General features: G+C 38.6%; 2 protein-coding genes across 6 annotated transcripts in view; one reads left to right on the forward strand and one right to left on the reverse strand.

Annotated features, from left to right (window-relative positions):
* Positions 1-111: 111 nt before the first annotated feature.
* Positions 112-12041, reverse strand: gnsa (glucosamine (N-acetyl)-6-sulfatase a). Its single transcript, XM_038738585.1, has 14 exons — positions 11727-12041; positions 10887-10946; positions 10482-10688; positions 8629-8694; positions 6419-6517; positions 6095-6262; positions 5843-5925; positions 5435-5553; positions 5119-5222; positions 4521-4622; positions 4111-4221; positions 3903-4013; positions 3244-3404; positions 112-2271 (listed from the first exon to the last, which is right to left on the reverse strand). The coding sequence occupies exons 1-14, from the start codon at positions 11880-11882 to the stop codon at positions 2196-2198; spliced, it is 1623 nt and encodes a 540-aa protein (XP_038594513.1). The 5' UTR covers positions 11883-12041; the 3' UTR covers positions 112-2195.
* A 2122-nt stretch (positions 12042-14163) lies between these two features.
* The window catches only part of tbc1d30 (TBC1 domain family, member 30), a 72644-nt gene continuing 62218 nt past the window's right edge, over positions 14164-24589 (forward strand). For 2 of the 5 annotated variants that reach the window (XM_038738580.1, XM_038738579.1), the window contains exons 1-2: positions 14164-15016; positions 18611-18775. In XM_038738580.1, the coding sequence (XP_038594508.1) occupies positions 14521-15016; positions 18611-18775 (661 nt within the window). In that variant the 5' untranslated portion in view covers positions 14164-14520. Of the gene's footprint in view, positions 15017-18610; positions 18776-23098; positions 23764-24589 lie in introns of those variants that run through there. The other 3 variants (XM_038738581.1, XM_038738582.1, XM_038738583.1) reach the window with 3 other exon arrangements.

The raw sequence follows: 24589 nt of genomic DNA on the forward strand, positions 1-24589 counted from the left end.
GCTAAATTGTTTTATTGTTGGCTTAAATCCATTATGAAATCAGATTAAATTTAGTGTGAGTGTGATGAATGTGACGGTGAATTGACTAAGCGGGACCCTCTGATATTTTGAGAATGTCTTTATTTGGACAAAAACATGAGCTGAAAATACATCATCATCATCAAAAACTACACTGAAAAATAAAACTAAGCATTCCAAAAAAAACAATTCTCACAGATTGGAAAGTGCATCAGTGAATTTTAACAAAGTGATCGCTTTCAGGAGGAAAAATAATCACACAGTGTACGTTGAGTAATGTGAAACTCTACAGAGGAAGAAAGAGCTGTAAGAGCGGTTTATCCAAGAGTAACACAAACACATTAGCAGCAGAACTAATGGAAAATCATTGTTCACAATTAACAACCGGTTTGTCTGCGTGCTTGTCAGTAACAAAATAATTCACAATCTAAATTAACACACAAAAAAGATTCAGTCTACAGAGACTTTCTAAATGTCGTTTCCCTCAAAAGCCTCCTAATCCCGTCTTTGGTTGGATATTAATAATCACACTGGATTTGATCTTAATTTAAAAATGAACGTGTCACCACAAAATACTGGCTGTAGGCAGCTTTAATCTAAAATATATCAACTTTTTAAAAATATTTCAAATGCAATGTAGATTTGTGTTTCAACAGTGAAATTTCAAGGCAGGGCCGCAAAAGCATTCGAGAAATATATTATTTTTTCTTATAAATAAGGTTTATGGCATAAACATTAACAAACCAGTTCCCTTTTTAAAGTTTGAGGGAGCAAATGTATATCAAAATGTAGAATCTTCTATTTGGCCTTTAAAAAAATTCTCCCATCCAAACAAACATAATTTTTCTGTTTATTTAAGATGCGATCATGTGACACTTAGGTCCTAAGAGTATTTGCTCCATCAACCATTTTGAACAGAAACTAATGTGACTGTACGTTTACTGTCTGACAGGATTTTTTTGCTGCAGTTGATTGGTTCTCATCAAATTATCAACTGTCTGGCCGTAGGTGTAGGCCGTTGAAATCAGTTAGATACATTATCAGAGACAAATGGAAGTTATGTGTATACTGTATTTATTTACCATTATCCTGGTACTGTTTGCCAGCTGTCCATTGAGCCAAACAAGTTCAGTTGAGAGTTAATAAATGGCAAATTAATCGCTTTAGATTTATTTAGTAATTTCTTGTTTTTTCTTCCATTTTTGTAAATTTACCAATTTTAGATTTTGACTGTTAAAAAAACTGGGAACTTATTATACATACTTATTTTTGGCTAATTGATTCAATGAAGATATAATAAATAGTTTGTTAAATAATGGATATAATCTAGAGTTACTGCTGTCCATAATGTGACACAAGGTGCATTTCCATCCATCTGTTTTTATGCGAGTTTTCAATTTGCGAAGGAAAAAACCTGATTGGAAACGCAGAAAATTCGACAAACTACCGCAAACTCAGTTTGAATGCTTGGCCGAGGTGGAAAAGTTGGTGCATTGATAATGGTAAAATGAAACTGAAAACTACATGAAACACGTGTCCGCTGAAGAGACGAAAATCAGATTTGAACGGTACTCTTTAAATTTAAAGTTTGTATTGATCAATTTGTTACATATTTTAGTGCCACGTCTTGTTGATGAACCGACATTTCCACCTTCTGACAAATTGTTGCGGACCAGCACCAAAAAACAAGCAAATAAGCAACCCTGTGTATTTTGACAAGACAACTGGCCTCTGTTCGGATCACAGATATGAAGATTTTCTCAGTCGAGACAAAACACACATGAATTTATAAGAAGTGGCAAATGTTTGTCTATTGTTTCCGGGCTTTTAAATCGATACGACTGAGCAGACATTTAGTGCACAGTAATGCTTTACAGAAAAACAGGATTTGAATCGATGGCTTGCAAGTGTACATCCCTCCTGAATAATTTGGCTTCCCTGCACACTTACCGACACACTCACTAAACAGTAGCCCAAACTGGTAGCTTTAAAGGTGGGTCCTGCACCCAAAGGCTCACCTATGCCCTAAAATATGACCACATCTGATGCCTTCTCCATCCATCTACAAAGAGACTGGCTCAGGAGGCCTGAAAACAAGGCAACACCAGCAGGAAAGGCTGAATACAAAATACAAAACAGCCCTTCTTCCTCCGTCCATCGTCCTTCATCTGTTCTTCTTATTTCATCTTCTGTCTGAGTCTGCTGAGCCGCCAGCTGTGGCTGGAAAACATCTGTCGTGGGTCAAACTTATACCTGAGAAAACACAAGACAGAGGAGTTAATGCTCGTGTGATAGACGCTGTTTTTAAGTGGAAGTCCAACAAATTGTTGTTTCCAACATGGATATCACATGAATTAATCCCTAGATTACAGTGGAAATTTGCAGTTACTATATGAGTTTGTAATTTTATGACTAATTTTCAAGAAGTTTCCTGGAAAAAAAAACAACTACAGGATGTAATTTGATACTAATTATAGGGATAATAGAGACAATGTTCAATCAGTAGAGTACACTTCCAATTAATTAATACATTTTCTAGTTCAACAGTCCTGAATATTTACTAGAGTTTAAACAGAATATTTATATTTTCCCTATAATTAGTTGAAGTTATGTCTTTTTTTTTTGTAAATTATAAAGGTAATTATTATTGAATAAAACAAAACTGGATGTAAATGGAGATTTAAAAATGCCTTTACAAGCACTGTAGTTGAATGATTTGTTTATTTAAGGGGAATCTGGTGCATAATTTAGCATCTTGTTTTTGTGTGTTTTCTTTCCATTTGTTAATTTTCATTTCAACTGTTCTTCACAGTTACAGTTAATCAGTGGTGAAATTCTCTATACAGCAGTATCATGCAGCTGCAACAATTAGAGAAGAAATTTGCTCTGAACCCATTCAAAAGTTATTGGTATTTATTTAAGCAAAACAGGATTTGAATTAATAGCTTGCAAGTGTAAAACAATCCTGTTTAATTTGGCTTCCCAAACTCACTAAACAGCAGCCCAAACTGGAAGCCAATGGAAGAATAAAGAAATTTAAATTAATATTCAGTTTTCTTCCAAAAATAAACTTGTATTTGTTAGTTCAGTTTTGGTGTGTGGTAAGCCCTTTCTTTATCTTTGCTTCAACAGGAAACAGTTAGATGTTATATAAATAAAAATGTGGGTGAATATCAGACTTGCTACTATTGAGGAAACAATAAAAAATGGCAGCGCTGAACCGACCTTGAATCGTACACTCCGGGTGTCCGACACGACTGTCCGGAGCAGGACTGCAGCATCATCAGCCGATGGTTCATCTTCTCCAGGACTTCCTGGTCGATGGTCTTTGCAATGTTGGTCAGCTGGTAGGGGTCTCCTGTCACGTTGTAGACTTCTACGAACACCTACAGGGGGTGCACAGCCACAAGAATTGTTAATTAGCTGGGAGGAGTCTACTGTCAAACAGTACACCTCGAGAAACTAAAACACAGATGCACTCCTGTCTAGATAAGTGTTAATCTTTATTTCACCACTGGATGGCGCTAAAGTTTGGAATTTTCCTACACACAAGTCCCCATGAAATCAAAATCAATGTTTGTCTGCTCCAACAATGACAACAACAAAGTACTTTTGTAGGTATTCTTAACGGTAATTTGGAGAGTGACATATGACTTATTTACTTGTTGCTAAAGTAACCGCTAACTAGGTGCCAGTCAATATCCACATCCAGTATTCCTCCCTAGCTTTGTGTTTTTACAGCTTTCTGTTTCATGGGAACTTTAAGGAGCATAATTAACTCCATATTCTTTATTTTCCTTTTTGTCATGGTAAGTACCATCATTCTTAATCTTTTTAGGTCATAATAAATAATGAGATGCTATAAAATTAACATTTCCCTGTACCTCATTATCGTCAAACTCGCAGTACTGCAGGTTGGCAGCGGGGGCGACTGTGCGCACACACGCATAGGTGTTGTTGTAAGAGTCCTCACACACACAGTCTGGGAAACACTCCTGGGGAAAGTTGACAGGCGGATGAAAGAATGAGTTTTTCTACTGCAGAGTCTGTTTTTTTTCCCCCCTCACAGATAATATTAGTTTCATCTCATACCGACACTCCTGGTCCCAGCAGAGGGCAGGCGGGGTCGGACACGTTGCTTCCCTCTCCTTCATACTCCACCAGGATGTCTGTTCTCCAGCTGCTGCCGTTCATCTTCCCCTCCTGGTGACCAACACACATACTGGATTCATCATAACCTTTTTTTTGATCTCATTCATTATCTAAACTTCACCACATCAACTTGAACATTACCCCTTGACAAGATTTGTGGTGAAGGGGTTGAAAACAGAATCGATAAAATTTAAACAATACCAAAACCTAGAGTTAACTGTCATTTGGTTTTCACTTCATAATGAGAACATTGAAACACAAGATATAAAAACAAAACAAATGTATGTCGCAATTTTGGGTAGTGTTCAGACACAAAGAAAAAAAAAAATCATTAAGCCGATTAATCTCACCATAATGGACAGGAAGGACATGCCGTCCATCTGCGTCTTGTTGACGTCGTAGCCAGCGATGTCCAGGATGGTCGGACCGAGGTCGACGTTGGCCACCAGCATCTGAGAACCAGACAAATTAGAGTGGCTGTAGGGTTTGATGTGATTAAAGAATAAATAAATAAACAGAAAACATGTTAGTTTTAAATTTCTTGATAAGCATATTTTAATGTCAGCATATTTAATAATCTGTATTGTTTGTCGTTAATTGACCACTAAAAGTTCTGGACTGATTTCTGGTTAAAGTGCAGCTATTCTCAGTTTAATTGTATTGGATTCATGTATTTAAAATTGCGATATGAGTCAACTTGGATCTCTAAGAGATTCATGATGTTGATAACTTTGATTCATAACTAAAAAGATATATCAGCTTCATGGGCACATCAAAAATACAAATACATGTTTAACATTTACTGCAGTCATCAAATAAATATTGGACAACTACAATTTTTTTTCCCCCCCAAATGTTTAAAACATAATTAAAATCCTGCAAGCAAGATATTTAGGTTTTACAGTAGTTACAATAAGGAGATCCTGTGCGCAGTGTGTGTGTGTGTACCTGGCTGGTCTGGTTGGGCTTGATCGTTGGTCCTCTGACCATAAGAGGAACTCTGATGTCAAACTCATAGAGCTGCCTCTTATCCAGAGGAAGAGAGAACTGACCTGAAACGGAGGGAGACATAAAGAAGCCATAAACACTTACAGTAACACATTTAGAGGTCTGGGAGCCTCTGTGTTCAAAAGCACCTTCTCACAATGTTAGGAAATCCTTCTTAAAATGTCTGGATCTTTCCTTCCTTTCTAACTTTCCTCCGGATCTGTTGACAGAGCTTTGATTAACCGGAGTACAAACATCGTCTCGTGCCGTTACATACCCATGTGGTAGCCGTTGTCAGAGGTAAAGAAGATGTATGTATTGTCCAGTTCACCTCTGACCTCCAACCTCTTCACTATTTTCTCCACCAGGTCGTCCACGGACAGCAAAGTTCGCCACCTGCAGGGCAGGAGGAACAACGAGACGCCTGCAGTAAAATCAAACTGAACATGTACGTTACGTTTACTGATAGACAAATAATACTTGAAAGCAAAGAAAAAAAGTCAAACTCTTGAGTGTGGATGGACAAAAGGACTGTAAGAAGTAGGGAGAGTAGGCGAAAGGAGAGGCAAGATGACAGGAAAGGGGGTGATAATAAAGAAGAGAATGAATCAAATGCAAAGAAAAAGCAGAGGAGCTGAGGAGCACAAGGAGAGAGAGAGGAAGGCGAGAAGCAGCGAAGACTCACCGTTTCCTGAAAGCATCGTCCAGAAACTGAACAGAGGAGTTGGTCATGGGTGTTTTAGCTTGTCTGATCAACCAGTGTTTGTCCTGAAGAGAGAGTGAAAGAAAACAACTTTAGGCCGAATACCGAATCAACTAAAAACACAAGGCACGATGCATTTAATCACTTTTTTTGTGTCTCGACATGACCGGAGTGATGTCCAGTTTTCATAGCGGATATTTTAAGGTCAGTGAAATTAGAAAGGCTGTGCAGTACCTTCCCGTGGACGTTGAAGTTGGGGTCTCTGGGAGCCTTAGTGTTGTTGAAGCTGTCTTTGTACTGAGGAGCTGCTGTCCACGGGGAGTGAGGGGCCGGCGTGGACACCATCATGAAGAACGGCAGGTAGTTGGATTTATACTGGAGGAAGTCCAGAGACATGTTGGCCTGAGAGAGAGAGAGATTTAAATAAATATGTAATATGATGCCTTTGGTTTCTACTGAAAACAGAATAACAACAATCAAGTTATTGGTTAATATGACAAATATATAAAACGTAAGCTGTTGGATTTAATTAATTGTGACATTTCTCAGTTGTCTCACCAGGACGTCTGTCAGGTAGTCTTTGCTGTAGTTGGCTCCATGTTTCTGAGGCTTTCCATTCACTGACAGAGTGTAGTTGTAGTATTTAGAGTTTTTCTCCTGGAAAACACAAACGACTTCAATTAAATAATATTGTTGAATTAAAATAATAGACACACAATTGCTGGGTTTATAATATGTTTGTTTATATCATGAACTGCCACAGGTAACCGATTAATTATTATTCAGTAGTTCCACTTTAACAAACTGTAACAGTCCAGGAAAGGATGAAGAATATGCTTTAATCCCATCAGTCTCAGCTGAACGCAGACAGAAAGGTCAGTGACATGGTTTGATTTGAGTAAAACTCAGTAAATCTTTGTATTTTATCAATGTGCACCTGTTGTATTTATTAGTTATGAAACAGTTTTAAGCTCATAGTTACTGTCCGTTTCCCCAAAACCCTCTCAGATGTCATTGGTTAGTTGTGTTTCTGTTCTGTAATGAGTTCTCATATATGACAACTTCTCATCATTTCCTCAGCTCCTTCATTTTCAAATTGGGGTGGCTGTAGCGTAAGGGGCTTTGAGTGGTCACAAGACTAGAAAGGCGATATACAGGTACAGTCCATGTATTGTTCAAATAGCCCTGGTTATCCTGAAAAGGAAATTGTGCAATACATCCATATTTGAAGCTAATGAGAGATTTTGAGAGGCTGACAAATTTAACTTCTTGGGATTTAACTTCTGGGAATGAAAGGGTTAATAGTAAAAACATCCTTTTTATATGCCATCCTCTTATAATTGTATTACTAGTAGCTAATAGCTGTATGTGGTTGTGGACAATAAATTAGGATTAATCCTTATTAGTGAGAACATGTATAGAAAGCGGTGGACTGAGGGTGCTGATAAAACCTGACGTAGATCAGAAGAACTAATTCTCTAACAAACAAAGCTTTACGTGGTCAGCACTTACAAGCTTGCCTCTGTGTGACGAGCGTGTGCTCCAGCAGTGAAATAAGCTTCACTGTAATTTCTCACGGAAAAATGAAAAATCTGTTCTTGCTACACTAGTGACGTTTTACTTAACCTCAGGCGGCTTTCACCTCTCTGGGTGTAGGCTCTTTGATTCATACATTTTCTCAAAACAAGTTAGCAGCTTGCAACCATTAAACCAAACCACCATCCATTAACCATTAAACCACATAAATTCATCATGGTCACAATCTCTAAGCGTAATGGTAGCTGTTTGACAAGTTTGCTGAGAAAAACCTGAAGCGGGGGAAGACAGTAAGAAGGTGGACATATTTCCTTACGAGCACGTGATACATGTGGTTGAAGAAGTAAAATCTCACCCAACAGGCAAACTCTGCAGAAACTCTACAAACTGCACGAGTTTCGCTCTTTGCTATGATAAGCTGTCAGGTCACGAGACCAGTTATCACATTTCTGTTTATTCAGTAAAAGTGAAGATAAACCAGTCTGCACTGCAGTCGTATTACAGACGTGACCTCTCTGTAATGACTTCTGTAAACCAGTAAGATACATACAGTTAATTCAAGCCAGTTTACTAGTCTGGCTCCTTCTGCAGAGAGTTTCTAGTGACATGACTGTGACATATGAGGTAGATTGAACTCAGATCGCCACTCTGACGCACTGTTACTAGCAAAAAAACTTCCCACAGAGAGGTTAGTGTTCTTAAACCTCCTCTATAAACATTTATGTTCAATGAAACTGTGTGTGTGTGTGTTTTCATTTTCATATCAAAAAGGGGGCTATTTTCCTCACAGATGTTTATTTTATTTTGTAAAGGAAGCCAAAAAACCTCTGACACATATTTGAGTCCATCATGGGATACTACAACTGTCCACTGGAGCCCGGGGTGAAGGTTAGAAGAGGAAAGGTTAATGGTCTCCCACAGATGTCCAGTGTTGTATGGGTACATTTACATTAAAAGACCAGTATTAGCCCACAAATTAGCCGTCTAACTCATAAACATGAGAAATGTCTGGAAGTATTCTGTGCATTATTGCCTTAGCTCCCTGTAAACCACATAAAAACTGACTATTTTATATAGTATTTTCACAAACTTCCTGGTACTGTGGAGTTGTGGGGCAACTTCTTGAAACAAGCTGGATTTAAAATCAATAAGAGGTTCTGTTTTTTCAGTGATAGAAAGGAAGGAGCCTCACAGAAGATTTGTGGCTGAAAGGATAAAGGTTTCGGTCTTACCAGTGCGACCCAGTAGTTCCAGCCTGGAGGAACATGTTCCACTCCTCCAGCCTCTGAGTGCCCATACTGAAACACACAAGCAGTATAAGGGAGTTTATTTGATGACATATATACATAAAAAATATAATAAGCCAAGACTTCTATGAACCCCAATGAAGAAAATTGGCATTACAGCAGGACAAGAAAATGAAAACAAATATTAAAGTAAGAAAACTATATCTGATCAGCGATTTTAAAACTAAAACAGAAATTGGAAAAGTGCTTAACAGAAGGCTGTGTAAAGGTCAACCACAGATGGACTTAAAAGTCTTAAGAGGAGATTTTAGAAGACTATAAGGCTACAGACATGCTAGCAGCTCTGTTAAGCTGTACTCAGGGACAATGCTAATATCCACTAGCATGCTCACAATGACAATGCAAACATGCTGATGTTTAGCAAGTACACAATCAGCTATGGCTTTAATGAAGGTCTCCCTTTTGCTGCCAGAACAGCCCTGACCCGTCGAAGCCTGGACTCCCCTGTGTATGCACTGTGGGTTCTGACATCTGTCAAAAGCAGCATCAACTTTTTTTTTTTTAGCAGTTTGACCTACAGTAGCTCGTCTGTTGGTTCGATTCACACGGACCTGCCTTCACTCCCCGCGATCAATGAGTCTGTCGCCGGTTCACAACTTTTCCTTCCTTGGACCACTTTTGATAGTTAGTAGTCGCTCAAATCCTTATGCTTGTCCATTTTTCCAACATCAACTATGAGGACAAAATGTTCCCTTGCAGGCTAATATATCCCATAATATATCCCATATTGTTCACGTCCTCTGTCCGTGGTCATAAAGTTATGGGTGATCGGTGTATAATATTTTACCATGTTTAGTTTAGTGTGTTGACATGCTAAACACAAAGTAGAGCTGAGGCTGATGGTGGCGCTACAGGAAAAGTCAAAAGATCATCAAAGTCATGAGGGTTCATCATCTGAGGAACATGAATGGCTGTACAATGGCAGTTGGCGTGGAAATATTTTATATTTTATAAGTGAAAAATATGAGACATGCTGGTGTCGCTAGAGGAAAAGTAATGGATATTTTTCATTTCTTGATTTATTTAAAAAAAGGGGCCAGCGTACAGTAAAACATCAACATTTTCATTTGATGCACAGCGCCAGATTATAGCTTCCGTCCCTCGGCAGGTCACAGTTAAACAAAACAACACAATAATCATCGAGCTAAGGCTGATCAGCTGATTGAAATGCCAAAAAGGAGGGAGAAGAGAAAGTGGGAAGTAGGAAAACAGGCGTAAGGGTAATTTTTTTTTTGCCATTTCAGTGAAGTGAATGACCTGATTCCCCATCTATCCATCTGTTTATCACAAGGGTCGACACTACACAGAACTTCTCTTTTCATCCATTCACGTATTTAGTTTGAAGATGATCAGTTGACAACTTGACCTGGTGACTGGTAAAAATTCCCCGTATTCTTGGACGACACACTAATAGTTCCGTACAAAGTGATTAACAAGATGAAGGGCGGGTTCATGAACAACAGGAAGTCAAACTCCTCAGATGTGCAATTAGCAGACGTAAACATAATTAAATCATCATGGGAAATTATTCGTCACATCCTTCATTCTTCAGATAAATGCAGGGTCCCCCCCCCCATCTTGAAAAACTTAAAGTAACATAATGAAAACCCTTCCTCCACCCCAATTCAAATAGAAGTTTTACCAAGGGTACCCTTTATTTTGTTAAACAGTATTCTGATGATTTAAGGACCTTTCGAGCAGAAAAACATGTTGCCGTCTGTATAAAACAATAAAAAGGCCAGAAATGTAAGTAAGCTTGGAGTCCTATCGTCTCTTACTTGGTTAAGATATTTCCCAGCGAAGAAGGTCTGGTAGTCGCCGTACCTCTGAAGAAGGGCGGGGAAGGTCTGAGCTTCCTCGCTCTTCTGCCAGGCTTTGCTGCTACAGTTTCCTTCTAACGTGTTGTTGATGACGTGGTGGTTGTGCGGGTATTTTCCCGTCAGGATGCTGGCTCGACTGGGGCAGCACAGCGGGCTGGCAACAAACTGGGGGAAGATGGAAGGAAGAGGATGAGAGACGGAAAGCAGCAGCAAAATATAAAAAGACTTGTGAAGCAAGAGATCCACAAGTCACCAGGCTACATCTAAACTAGACTATTATCTTGTTTTTTTAGCTGCTAAATTATCTCTGATGAGACAGAATATGAGAGCGAAGGGGACAGTAATGATGTTGATGATACTTACTGCGTTTGTGAATGATATCCCTGCATCACCAATTAGTTTTTTTGTCTTGCTGAGTGGACTCTAGAAGGAAAAGATTTGCTGGGATGAGACAAACCTGAGTAATCTACTGGCCTCTGGCACTCAAACACGCTCAAATTGTGCAAGACAAAGCTGCAGCTCTGTTTTTCTGCCTTCATGACGAAGCTTGTTTTCTATGAAGATAGAGGAATGCAGCTATTTAGTGCTGGCAAAATCTAATAAATACTAATTAAATAATCCTTTCCCAGGCTTTTGAGACAAAGTTGGCAAACTCAAACACATCAAAATTTTGTTCTTCTTACTATTATATTTTAGGGTTTTTGTCGAGCAATTTCATGAAACATCAACTCTCATAAATCATCATAATATGTACAGTACAAAAGAAAATGTCTCACTTTTTCCTCACAATTCAATGAAATCACATAGCTCACACCTTCAAGTTTCCACCTAAATGTTTATGTTTATAATTAAGGATCAGGTATTATGCATCTAAATTGACTGATTTTTCAGTGGGATTCTGGTACACGTTTAAAACTGAAAGGATTTTAGGAAGAGGGGGAGGGTGTTTGCTGAAAACCATGGGAGCAGAAGTGATAAGGTTATCTGACAATGTGAGATGCCTAAATGATGTGTCCAACCCAGGAGGAATGTGAGCAGTCAGCTTAACCAGACTGCACTAAGTAGGCTAAATATCTGGTTTACATCAATTAATCACAGATTTTCCCATGAAGTGACAACAACAGAGCTGGAAAATGCAAAGTCACAACTCTCTGATGAGCCCCGAAATGTAGCAAAAGCAGGAAAACATTCAAATGCACTCACCAGACCCCCTAGAGCGATGTCCAAGTCGTCGGTGAGGATCAAAACAATGTTTGGTTTGCGGTATGACTTTGCAGACACCCCGCAGTTCAGGTGGCTCCACAGAGTGACGCAGATTAGGAGGTAATTCAATAACGCAAGAGGACGATTTGAGCCCATTTTTATGATTTAATCATAAACTACTGCGACTGTCCGTCTCTCCCCTCAGCTCTGTGCCTTGTAACAGCGTGAAATGCTGTCAGTGAGTCATCTGCAGAGAAAAACAACGGCCCTGTTTCTGTTTGAGACAACACTTCCTTGTTTCCTGGTCATGTGCTGCTCGGCTACGGAAGCCCGAATCAGCTGATTTAAAGATGTGACGCCCTCGCCGTGACTAATTAGTATGAATAACTATAATTCTATGTTGTTGTTTTTTTGCTTTCTGATTTATTACTGCATCTATGTATTTTATTATTATGTTTCTGACTAAATAAATAAAAATAGTTTTTATTGTGTTGCTCTAAAAGGCTCAGTCTGATAAAAATCAAGGTAGATGGCCCACCAACAAAATCCAAATTGGGCTTTTCAGTGGTATAAAGTAACAACAACATAATAACGTAAGTACATTTACTCAAGTACTGGAGGCGTACTTAAGCACTTGTACTTTACTTGAGTAGGCCTATTTCCATTTTCTGCTACTTTATATTAGCCTATAGCCTACATAACATTTCAGAGGGAAATATTATACTTTGTACTCCACTAAATTTATTTGAGTGCTTTAGTTACTAGTTATGTGGCAGTTTAAGATTGATGACACAAAATATAATTATGACACATTATTATTATCTTTTATTTATTGCTGTTTATAAATTCACAAGCTACCTAGCAGCATATAAAGTTATTTAAAAGTCCCACCTTTACCAGCTGCAACATTAAATTGATCATTAACTATATATTTCCATTCTGCATAATGCGTATTTTTACTTTTTGTACTTTAAGTTCTGTTTTGATGCTAATACTGTGCGTGTAACCTGTGAGTAACATTTTTAATACAGGACTTTTACTTGTAACTAAGTCAGCCATACTTAAATATCAGTTGATACTCATATTCTGCGTGTAGGCTTAAAACAACAAGGGAAACCAAATGTGTGTTGTACTGTAAGCATTAGTGTACTTTATTTGGGTCAGTGCACAAGTTTGGGATTGTAGGAAATAAAGTATTGGCTTAAACAATAACTACATGTATTTTGTCTTTTTGTGCTCATTATAATCATGAAGAACAAGTCCATTGAAAGTCTACTGCATTTTGTTTTATTTTTCATTAATTGTAGACTTCAAACACTCAAACACGAGCAGTTTTCTACCTTTAAGTTTGTTTTTGTCTCATCTTGCTTTCCAACAAGCATACAAATGTGTGTTTAAAAACCACCAATACTAAAATACACATTTAACTAGAGATTTATTACCTAAAATCTGCTGTGAGCCTTGCAGTTTGAGTTTATTGATATGTTTATGTTATATCCTGTCGTTTTCTGGTGGTGGAATCTAACTAAGTAAATGTACTATACGCCTACTTAAGTACAAATCTGAGGTACATGTATATTACTTAAGTCTTTTCTTTTTATTCCACTTTTTACTTCTACTCCACAACAATTCAAAGGGAAATATTATACTTTTTACTTTTATTTATCTGACAGCTTAAGTTAGACACTTTACAAATCAAGCTTTTTGCATTCAAGACATACAAAGAGTTTATAAAATGTGATGCTTTGATATAAATTAAAACACCCAATAGACAAGTAGTCATCAATTAGTCAAGTGACAGAAAGTTAAATGGCAACTATTTTGAGTTTAGTATTTCGAGCAACATTCTTTAGTCAAAAAAAAAATCATGGTTCAAGCTTCTCAAATGTCAGGATATACTGCTTTTGCATTTAATTATTTAAAATTATTGTTAATAATGTTGAGTTTTGGACTTTTGGTTGAACAAAACAAAGCATTGTGAAGGTGTCACTTTGGGCTCTTGGTAACTGTGATGGCATTTCTTACTATTTTCAGACTCTTTTAGAAACCGATTAATGAAGAAGATAATCAGCAGATTAATCTATAATGAAAAATAATCATTAGCTGCAATCTGATACAAACCAATTCAAATATAGCTCCACCTCAACCAACTGTAACAGTAAAATCCTGCTTTTACATTAATGCATTAGTAATAATAATCTAATTGACCATTTTCTTCATTGAGTACTTTTAATATTAGATTATACTTTTACTAAAGTCACAATCAGAGGTCAGACTCTTGAAAAGGACTTTTAACAGAGTATTTTTAAAGTGTGTTTTTGTAGTTCTTATTTCCTAAATTAGGGATGTTTTCTACATGAAATACTGTTAAATGCTGCCAATGTTACAGCCGCACAAAACATCCTAAAACAAGGAAGCGGATTGGTCGAGATTCTTTAGGCTCCTCTGTGATTGGTCAATCCGCCATCTCCGTGCGCCTGTTGCACCTGTCGCGCGACCTGAAGAAAGTTTAGCAGCCGTTGAGAAGTTCAGCACGGTGGACTGATCCATTGTTCCGTCCCGGAGGGGGAGGCAGGGAGCTCGAATGTGGAACATTCAGGAAGGAAAGCGCAAGCTGTCAGACGGATCTCCACCTTCCTGAGGAGAGGAATGGACTGCTCCAGGAACTCTATCCTCCTCGAGACGCTCAAAGAAAACTTTCCAACTTTTCACCGATGTTGCCCGGAAAAGTGGCAACCGACAACTCACAGCTGATTACAGCTACGGGGAGATAATTTGGGCTAGTTGGCTACTAATGGAAAATAAAATGGCGACGGAGGTGAAATTAAACGGGAATGAACTTTTGGAAGTTGACATATGCGACGGCGGCATGTGCTCCGAGGACGAGAGCGGCGTTTTTGTCAACACTGTCGCCTCCTTCCAGGATGATTTCTCCGGCTTCCAGCAGTGGAGGATCCCCGCCGCTGAGTCACCTAATGACACATCATCACCTCCGGGACAGCAGGTCCTCAGCGAGCACGGAGCTCCGCCTGCCGCCGGAGAGAGCGACTCTCACCCGCAGGGAGACGGATTTAAAGCTGCGAGGACTTCCATAGTGGACTGTCTGTTGGTGGAGCTTTATGAGACGTACAGTGGAGGCAGCGCGAGGAATATGGACAGCTGGGACAGCTCCACCGAGGCGTCCGGATCTGATGCTTTTCTGGGGCGCAGTTACTCCGGGTCCAGCTTCCTCCAGGAGCTCCAGGAGAAGCACACAAGGAGGCATCAGATGAACTACCTGGCCCAGAAAGGTGAGGAGTGTTTGTGTTCAGGGGCGTTGATTATTTGTAAAGGCCTGGCTGTTATAATTAAACAAATAAATTAAGCTGATTTTCACTAATCGATTTTAGGGCTGGTATTAGGATATGATATTGGTGATTAAAACATGTCAGCTTAAAGGTTTATGGCATTATAACTCATCTACACTGTGCACCAGCAGCCTGTTGCACCAGCAATACCCAGTGCAGAGCTTTAAATTGGTCTAATGGGTGAGGCATAATTTAAAAATTGTAATTGAAATTAATATATTATGCAAACACTGATACAAGTGCAAAGTGATATACTTTTGTGCTGTTAGTTCATTATATTAATTGCCCTTGATTCAAATGATCCTCTTTGTATGTTTCTGTGCTCTGTGGCATCCATTATAGTGAAGGTTGTCCACATCTTGGCTTTCACAAATCCAGCTGTTGTAGAAACTAATTAAACTATTTTTTCATTTAAAATGATGAATTAATTTAGTTCACTGATTGCAGTAGTGCTGAGATTAGAAACTGGCTGCCACTTTTTACTATTGGCAAACAATATGCCGCTTACAAACAGCATGTTGCAGATGTACCAAAGGTGGCACCTCCGCTGCATGGCTGACACACTGTCATCACCCACATAAATACTGTATGTTCAGGCAGCATAGATGTTCAAATACCTCAACACATTTACCACAGAGGGTTTTGTTTACTCTCCTGTGGCCAGAGGAGTTGTATGCACTAACAAAGCTGTGACTACAGGAATAAAAAAAAAAAAAAAATACAAAATATACAAAATACATTTATGGTAGCAGCTGAACTGAAGGAAGTTGCTTATCGGATACAAATGTTTATCATAAAGATGTAAAATTGATGATGAAACGATCCACCATTTTCTCTTCCAATACAGACTCAGGATATTTGCTGAGTTTTTAAAGTCAGCTGCCTCTCTGAGTGGATCTCACTAAAGAGATAAATTGGACAGTATTCTGCACCAGGAATTGCTGTGGTGTTGAAAGATTTGTGACTGAATAAATGTACCAATAGTAGAAATACTAGAGTTTTATTATGATATTGACAAAGAAACTTTTAATATTATGCACTTGTGACATCTGCTGATACCTGGGCTATTGCATCCCTTAAAAAATATAATTAATTAATTGTGAATAACTTTGTGTTGGAAATGACTAGAGGTAATAAATCATAAATCAATTTAATAAACTGTATGTATATGCACAGTTACAGTACTGTTTTTTTTTCTTAGAGACAGACAGCAAAAAGTAGGAGTGAAAATGAAATGGTGTGTGCCTTTTTTAGGTAATTTGTTTATAAAAAATATGTAGCTGGCGTGTCTGCAAGGGTTCACTGTAATCAGATATCAGGAGAAGCTGACAAACAGACACACTGATTAGTTTCACTGCTAGAGACGACCCTCACGTGCGCAAACACACTCAGCGTGCTGACAGCTCATTCACTGCTCCTCACTGTGTGCTACGGCGTCGCCTCGGAGTCTTGCCAGGCATGTTACTGTGAGTGCCACGCCATCATTGTTTCCTCTGTCAGGGGGGAGTCCTACAGTAAACACAGCCGGGCCCGTGAGTTCAGTGTTTGCTTTCTACACATGTGAGGCTCGGTCAAGTTAAACAGTGCAGAGGGCTGCCACTCAGGGAGAGGAAACGATAACGATAATACCTCAAAGCTTAAACATGTGAATACTTCTAATGTGTTTAGTCAGGGATTAATGACCAATTCGACGACCTTTAGGTCTCCTTTGGTATGTGACCGGTTCAGCAGTGTGATATAATATAAAAGGAAGCTTCTTACGTTGCTGAAGTGTCCCTGAGGGAGATCCTGCCACCAAATGGGCCCTGTCTGTAGTTGACCATGACCTTTGACCTCTGGATGGAAGAGCTGTAATATGAAAACTTCTAAGGAAGATGATAATATTGAAATGCAACAGTGACTATTTTTATTATTGAATAATCTGTCATTTGTTTGAAATAGTTGGTTCTTTGTTTAATCTTTATTAAACTTTAAGATTATGAGAAATGCCCATGCAAAGTGAGTGCTTGGGCAGATTGTTTATTTTTGTATATTTAACTCCCTTACCACGTATCATTTACATTTACTCATTTAGCTGACGCTTTTATCCAAAGCGACTTACAATTGCTATACATGTCAAAGGTTGGACGCCTCTGGAGCAACTACGGAATTAAGCGTCTTGCTCAGGGACATAGTGGTGGATGGGTCACAGTGGGGGATTGAACCCGGGTCTCTCACACCAAAGGCATAGTGTTATCCATTGTGCCATTGCCACGTATCAAGGACGAGTTGTTGCAGGAAGACAGTGGAACAGTGGAAACATGAGTCAGAGTGGGAGAGAGGAGTTTGTTGTTCACAAATAAGCAGGTCTTCTAAGTACACAACAAACTCCTTTCTCCCGCTCTGACTCATGTTTCCTCCGGCATTTCCTACAATAACTCTCACGATATTTCATAGCTTTAACTTTCATTGCGAGACTTTTGTTTCTTGTGGGTGTTACCAGGAGTCACTCGTAGGGATCCTTTCCAAGATGTTGTCAGGAACCTGGTATAACAGTCTGAGCATGTCGGTGTCAAAAAGAAGTACTTCTTGTGGATGTAGTTTTGATGGGCGCAATTTCCCTCGAAAGAATACGTTGCAGCCACTGCAGCTGGGTCGTAGCTACCGGCTGCAGCCAGCTACTGCACATATTCCAAAACCTTTTGTACCTACTAGTCTTTTTGACCCCAAACTATGTGAAAATAGGGGCCGACATTGTCATTTTAACTTAAAATACAGAGAGATAATATTTGTTTTCATCATGCCAGACTGCCTCATTTGTAGCAGAAGTTGTTGTTTTTGTTATTGTTATTACTGGTTTGAGTTAAGTTGTCCCAGAAAAAAATTTAAACAGCTTAAAATTTCACCATAATTTGAACACTGAGCCTTTTTTATTTTACACACATGCAAAATAAAATAACAAACACAGTGGTGAACTCTGTCCCACAGGTCTGTTTATGCCTCTGATCTGTGTCGCCTTCAGATGAAAATCTTTTTCTTCAACCTAAAATGTTTTGTCTCTATAAGTGGGAGGGGAGTGTGTGTGTTTATTCTGGTTTTCATTTTGCCTGCAGCTTGGAAAACAGACAAATTGACTGTGATATTCTGATCTGACAGTCAAGTGCAAACATCACGTGTTCTTTTAAACTATATCAAGAAGCTTTATTTAGAAAACATCATGGTTTAGACCTGAATGAATGCTGTGAATCTGAAACAGGTTATCTATCATACAAATACAGGGCTATTTGCACTTCATAGAAACTTTAAATAAAGAACATGAGCCTTACCTTACCTGAACCTTTCAGCTTGTTCATGTGGATCTGAGTGGGAAAAGAGCTTCTATTTTAGATTTAGGTTTTTCAACTTTTTTACTAGATTTTGAGTTTCATTTGAGTTTTTTTGACCGTTTGGCCCCTTTGGAAAAACAACAGAAAAACCTTAGAAAAAACATTACATCAGTGCTATGGCAGCTCTGATTAAACATGTTGTTTCTTTGTATCTTTCTTTTTGCCTTTTCAGCCCCGGAGGAGCTGCGTTCAATCATCCAGGAGGTCAAATATCGTTCAGGCCTGCAGTCGGCCAAGCTGATTCGCCAGCTGAGGAGACGGGACCGACTTTGCCACAAACTGCAGAAGAACTACGACATCATAACAGCTTGCCTTCAGGCTGTCTCACAAAAACGACGTAAGAATACACGGTTCTTTCTGTGCTTTAATACTAAAGAAGAAGAAGGTCTTAAGTAGATTGTCAGGAGGTTTTCCTTTGGGCTGAACGATTTAGAAAAATATCTAACTTTCATTATTTTGAATGATATTGCAATTTCGATATGATTTGTGATATTGAAGGGAATGATCATTTTTATATAATTATTCTCATTTTCACTGAAAAACATATTTAAATCATTATGGTGTGATTTTGCAAGGATCTGTACCAAACAAGTCATTAGAATATGATGTGTAGGCCATGACATGTCTGCAGTATGACAATTTTAATTTAAAATGGTATTTTATTATATTCCACCTCTTGCGATTTGAAAATTGCAGTAGGCCATATTGTGATTTTCAGAACATTTTGTTTATTTGTACAGACCTAGTATTCCTAGACATTTACTGGTGCTTTTGGAGGCCTGGAATTGTAGTGAAATTACTGTAATAATAATAATACTGTCTTCTTATGATTTAAATGATTTATGAACATCTAAAAAGCTTTAACTGCGGAGCCTGTACTTTCCTATCAGCCTATACCTTCATCAGGTAAGTTCACAAACATATGAGTGCCTGAATTCACACATTTTATGAGTCACTAGTTTCCCCCCTCTTTTCTATACTTAGTTTTCATTGTCTCAGGAAGAAATAGCATGACACAACTTCAACTACTACTTTTATTGTAGAAGCAAATTAGTTTGTTTGGTCTGCTTAAATTTTGTTCCTCCTGAAATCCAATTTTGGAATCAGACTGTATATAAAAATGGACGTGTCACAGCCAAAAGATCTTGGAAATGGGCGCTGCCATATTGCGCCGGTGACGTCTGGGCGGTGGAGTCTGTGCAGTAGTGATCAGGGTTGAGGACCTGCCCATAAACCCGGTTGACACAACCTGAAGCGGGACGTGAAACTAGGGCTGGGCGATATGTTGGAAAAAAACCCATCATTTGATATTGATAAATGTCAGATCACTATTTCTTTAACAGCTGATTTTTTTTTTCTTCTCCTGAGTGAAAGTTGAAGAAACCAGATGGTTAATTGTGGTTTTAAACTTTTCTTTACGGTCAGAACAAACACTTGATGCCAAACAGTGGATCACTTCACTAATCTTAGGAAGGACATTCAAAACAATAATAATATAATCTTTTTCAACAAATATGCATGAGTAAAATCAAGTAGAATCTTTTTTTAGTCCCTTTTCCTCAACAAAAATATATCTTAATAGAGAAATTATCATTATTTTATTGCTCAGCATTACATGAAACTCACTTTTTATAGCGTCAAATAACTTATTAAAACTAAACTTATCAGAAAACACTTTAACATACATCAGCGTGATAAGAACAACTTAACTTACCTAAACCATATCTGGGACAAATGTTTTTGATGTGTGATTTAGATTTCTTTTGTTTGGCTCATGTCCCCTCCTCTAACATGACAGGGGGTTTATGACCTATACTGCAGCCAGGCACCGGGGGGCGATCAATATGTTTTGGCTGTCATGTCATCCATCTTTATATACTGTCTATGTGTAGGGGTACTATCTTAGGGTACTATCTGCAAAACAGAGGACGAGTCAAATAGAGTCGAGTCGAGTCAAGGCGAGTAGAGCTGGTACTGGTAATAGAAAAACGGCATAATACCGTTACGTGATTTTCAAAGGAGCCGTTTAGCCCACAGCTAAATGGATTCCTTCCTTATTTTAGTTTTATGTATCTGACATATCTTTGATAACCTTCAGATGCTTTACAAACCATCACAGGCTGAAGATCTAGCGTAAACACGTGGAAATAGCTTCGAGGCACAATAAAAAGTACAACATTTCATGAAGCGCGAATGCATTTGCAAGGCACTATAGATATGTAGGTTTGTACACTATGACCCATGTCCTAGTTGTCATATCACATGTAGTATGAAAATAGCTCTCAAATTTGCATAATGGACTATGACATAGCCCAAATTGCATGAGTATGGGCGAATTCTGTATGTTCATTTCCATATCCCAGTCTCTGTTCCCTTCTACACCAAACACCATGTAAAATAATTTAAATTCAACAGACTGTTCTGTTATGTAAGAGACGTTTGGAAGTAGTTTATAAAGAGAATTTTTCCAGGGAAGAGATTTTGGATTAAGCCTCATTCTCAGTCAACATATTTGGGAATTATTTTACTTTTATTTTTTATTTTTTTTGGAAATTGCCAGCTGACATGTCTTGACAATGAACCCTGTCACACAAATAGCCTTATAATCAGCCTTTTATTCTCATAATGAACAGAAAGGATTCTCTCCACAGGTGCTTCGAGTGGTTCAGTTTTTGTGGTTGATTGTTCTTGAACTCTTTCCAGATATGAAGAAAGTTTTAATATATTTGAAGGGATTTGTGTGTCTACATCTGTGTGGTTATTTTGCTTTGATGGTTCACTGTTCTGTTCTGTCAACATGCAGCATGATGGCTCACAAGGAGGTAGAGTATACAAATAAAATGCATGTGTTTTTCAGCGCTGGAGGCATTTACACACAGGTTTATGGCCAGATTGTGCCAATAGTTCTAGTAAAGCCAGTATTTCACACAGCTGCTGGCATTATAGAGTAAGCTCAGGAGGGAACATACTGTCGAGGCAACATCGCCGCTGTTGAAACTACAAAGACTGCCTGTCTCTGGGATTTTGTTCCCATGTTAGAACAGTCTCCACCTCGCAAGTGACACACAAAGCGCTAAACAACCAACTTCAGTTGATTATGGTGTGTAACGCAACATCAGGCTTGATTTAAACATTGCTTTGTAAAACCAAATGCTATGTTAGCTCTCCTAGCAAAATGTTCGGGTGTAATTTTTGGTCTCCGTGTCTGTGTTTGACAGTAAAGATCGAGTAAGTTAGCCTAAATTTTCATGATGGAAAACGAATTAGAGCTTTTAGAGCATCCAATTGAAACATCTATGGTGAAAAGATAAATTATAATGATGCATTACTGGTTATGGGCCATTATCATCAAGGGCTTATTTTATGTTATTAGCAGATATTGATTTAGACTGTCATAAAGACTGGTTGTGTGTTCTGTTCAGGAAGCACTTACTGCACCTGTAAGACTGAATCATAATGTCGTGCATCATCGATTTGGATTGCAAACGTCATTTCTTTAATTGCTCTCCATTTTTTCAAGCAAGGTGTTTGATGCTGTGTGATCACCAACTGCAGTCTTACATTTCAGGGTTAGTATAGTTATGTTTTATTTTATCTTTTTGAGGCAACATTTCTTATTTGAATCCCGAGCTGAGGATATTTAACCCCCCTTTGGTGAATCATCTTCTCTTGTCAAACATTTTAGTCCATTTTAGAAGTGTGAGTTTGGCTGTGACTCTTTTTAAAATCTCAGTTATTCAATTTTTAACATCAGAATTGGCAAGACACTTATTTTATGAATCTGATTTTAGCCAAATTTCACAAAAAATCTTTTGCATGGGATTTGGTATCTTGACACAACAAAGTTATCAGCAATCAAGGCTGCGCTCCTCTTCCATATAGTATACACAGTTTTAATAAACAGCAACTGACTATTATTATAGTTATCGATTAATCTGCTGATAGTTTGCTTGAGTTGTTTGTTTTATAAAATGATTTAAAGGTTCCCAGAGTCCATTTTGAGCAGAAGAGTTTTGGGCTGTGGATTGGATAGAACAAGCGCAGAAATTCAGTATTCAACTATCACAAGACAACTAAAAAAAATCACTTTTGAGAAGCTACAACCAGGGATTTTGGGGGCTTTTTTCCTTTTAAATAGTAATCTAAATGATTAATCCTTAAATCCTTTTCTATGTCTGCTCCTCTGATTGGTGCAGATTTAGTCAGGGCAATCATTTTGCCTGCAGGACCTGACCTCAGAGGTGTCCCCAACAATTTGTATATAAATCTCAGTCCGTCATTTAGCTGTGAATCTATAATTTTATTAAGAAAACAATAAATGCATTCTTTCTCACCTCATTTTGCAGTAGGATCCTTTTTCATGTCACATATATTTTTTTTAATGTATAGTTTCTGATGAGGAAATAAAAATGTCCCTGCTTCTTATATCTCCTCTCTACTGTGTTCACCTCTGAACAGACTTATGTAGAGCTTTAATTTGATTTATATTCAGTAGCTTGCTGGATAATGATCCTGTCTAAGCCCATTAAGTCTGATTTTCCACTCAGCATATATTTACTTACAGGTTGTGATTATTTATTGAGTGAGAGAAGGAAACAAACAAAAAAAAAACCCCACTGCTGTTCTCTCTTTCTCGTTTCCTGTCCTCGCTTCCACCATTACCTCATCCTCCTCTATCTCCTCCCCGCGTGTCTCTCTCCATCCTACCGCATCCCTCCAACCTCGCGCCTCCTCCTGGTGACGCCAAACCGGAGGAGGATGAGGAGGTGTGCAGCATCAGCAGCACTCCCGACCACAAGCAGCAGAAACGGTTCCTTCCTCCTGAACCGAGCCGCTATTTTTGGCATTTTCTAAATCATATTTTATGTAGATGTTTGAGCCGCTTGAACGAGCCTTTGCTTTACCGCTGAATAATGAATGTTAAGGTCTGTCGTTTCTCCGGGCATAGCCTATAAGTCGGAAACAGAAGCGATCACCGGAAGAGATCTGACACACGGCAATCGGTTTAATCGATTAATTTTAAACGTCTTGGAGGAGAGCGTTTAGAGGAGCAGCTGCGTCTCTGGCTCATCTCCACCAACGAGGAAGGCAACGGAAGGATTATTGAAGTGGAACAAAAAACAAAATGAGGTGATTGAACTGGTCGAACGGTTTGATTCCCCATGAGACAGGAGCGGCTCCCCGCCGCCGGCAGGAGGCCGAGGGCGAGCGTGAAGCAGCGGCAGCAGGGATCGGGAGGGGTCGGTAACATCATCAGCAACGTCCTGAAGAAACGGAACGGGATATCCAGGAGTGCGCCCCGGCTGCTCTGCACCTTAGAGCCAGGTGACCCGGATCAGACACTCTTTAATAGGTCTATGGGGCAAAAGCGCTGCATGGCATTGTTCATCATTTAGTTTGAAGCAATATCAGGAAGTGGTACCCTGCAGGGATGAATGGGAAGATCTTATTCTGGTCAATATTGTAAATTATATATAAGCCCATGGTTTTATAGGGGCACATTTTGCTCATCCTGTGGCTGCAGCCTACTGTTCTCATTCAAATAATCTCATTTTCCTCTTCTTTTTACTGCTTAAACAGGCCTCCTCTGATTTATAGTCAGTGTCATCTTGTGCTGCACCTAAAAGTGGCAGGAAATTTATATGTTTGAGCACATTAGATTGATATTATATTGGATCAAACCATTATGTATCAGGCATAATTTTCATGTCAGCCTTTAACACCAATAACATTTTAAAGTAATTATGGCCTGTTCCCAAAAAGTGCATAACTTGTTTTAACCGACTGTTGAACCAGCTGCTAAATTCCTTTCTTTTGCTACAATACAAAAAATTTCATGAATGTACAAAGCAATGATCTAATATTTTTTCCCCGTTAAGTTGTCAATGAACCAGTTTTCAACAGAAGTTGAATTAAACCTGACTCCAAAGAGTTCAAAATCAAATCATGAGAGCATACAGGGTGATAAGTTGCAGGTTTGATTTCATACATCCAATAATGTATCATACAGAGATATATATCAGTTCTCACTCCAACCTTCGCTTCTTATTTGTGGATGGACACCCCTGATGCAGTAGATATGTAGCCAGTAAAAACAGTCAGATTTCTAGTGACGTTTTGCTGACATGCATATATTTTTGACAAGTAATTT

Source organism: Micropterus salmoides, unplaced genomic scaffold (genome assembly GCF_014851395.1).
Source record: "Micropterus salmoides isolate LMB-PRFRI ecotype aquatic unplaced genomic scaffold, ASM1485139v1 Ms_hic_scaffold_23, whole genome shotgun sequence".
Lineage (NCBI taxonomy): Eukaryota > Metazoa > Chordata > Actinopteri > Centrarchiformes > Centrarchidae > Micropterus > Micropterus salmoides.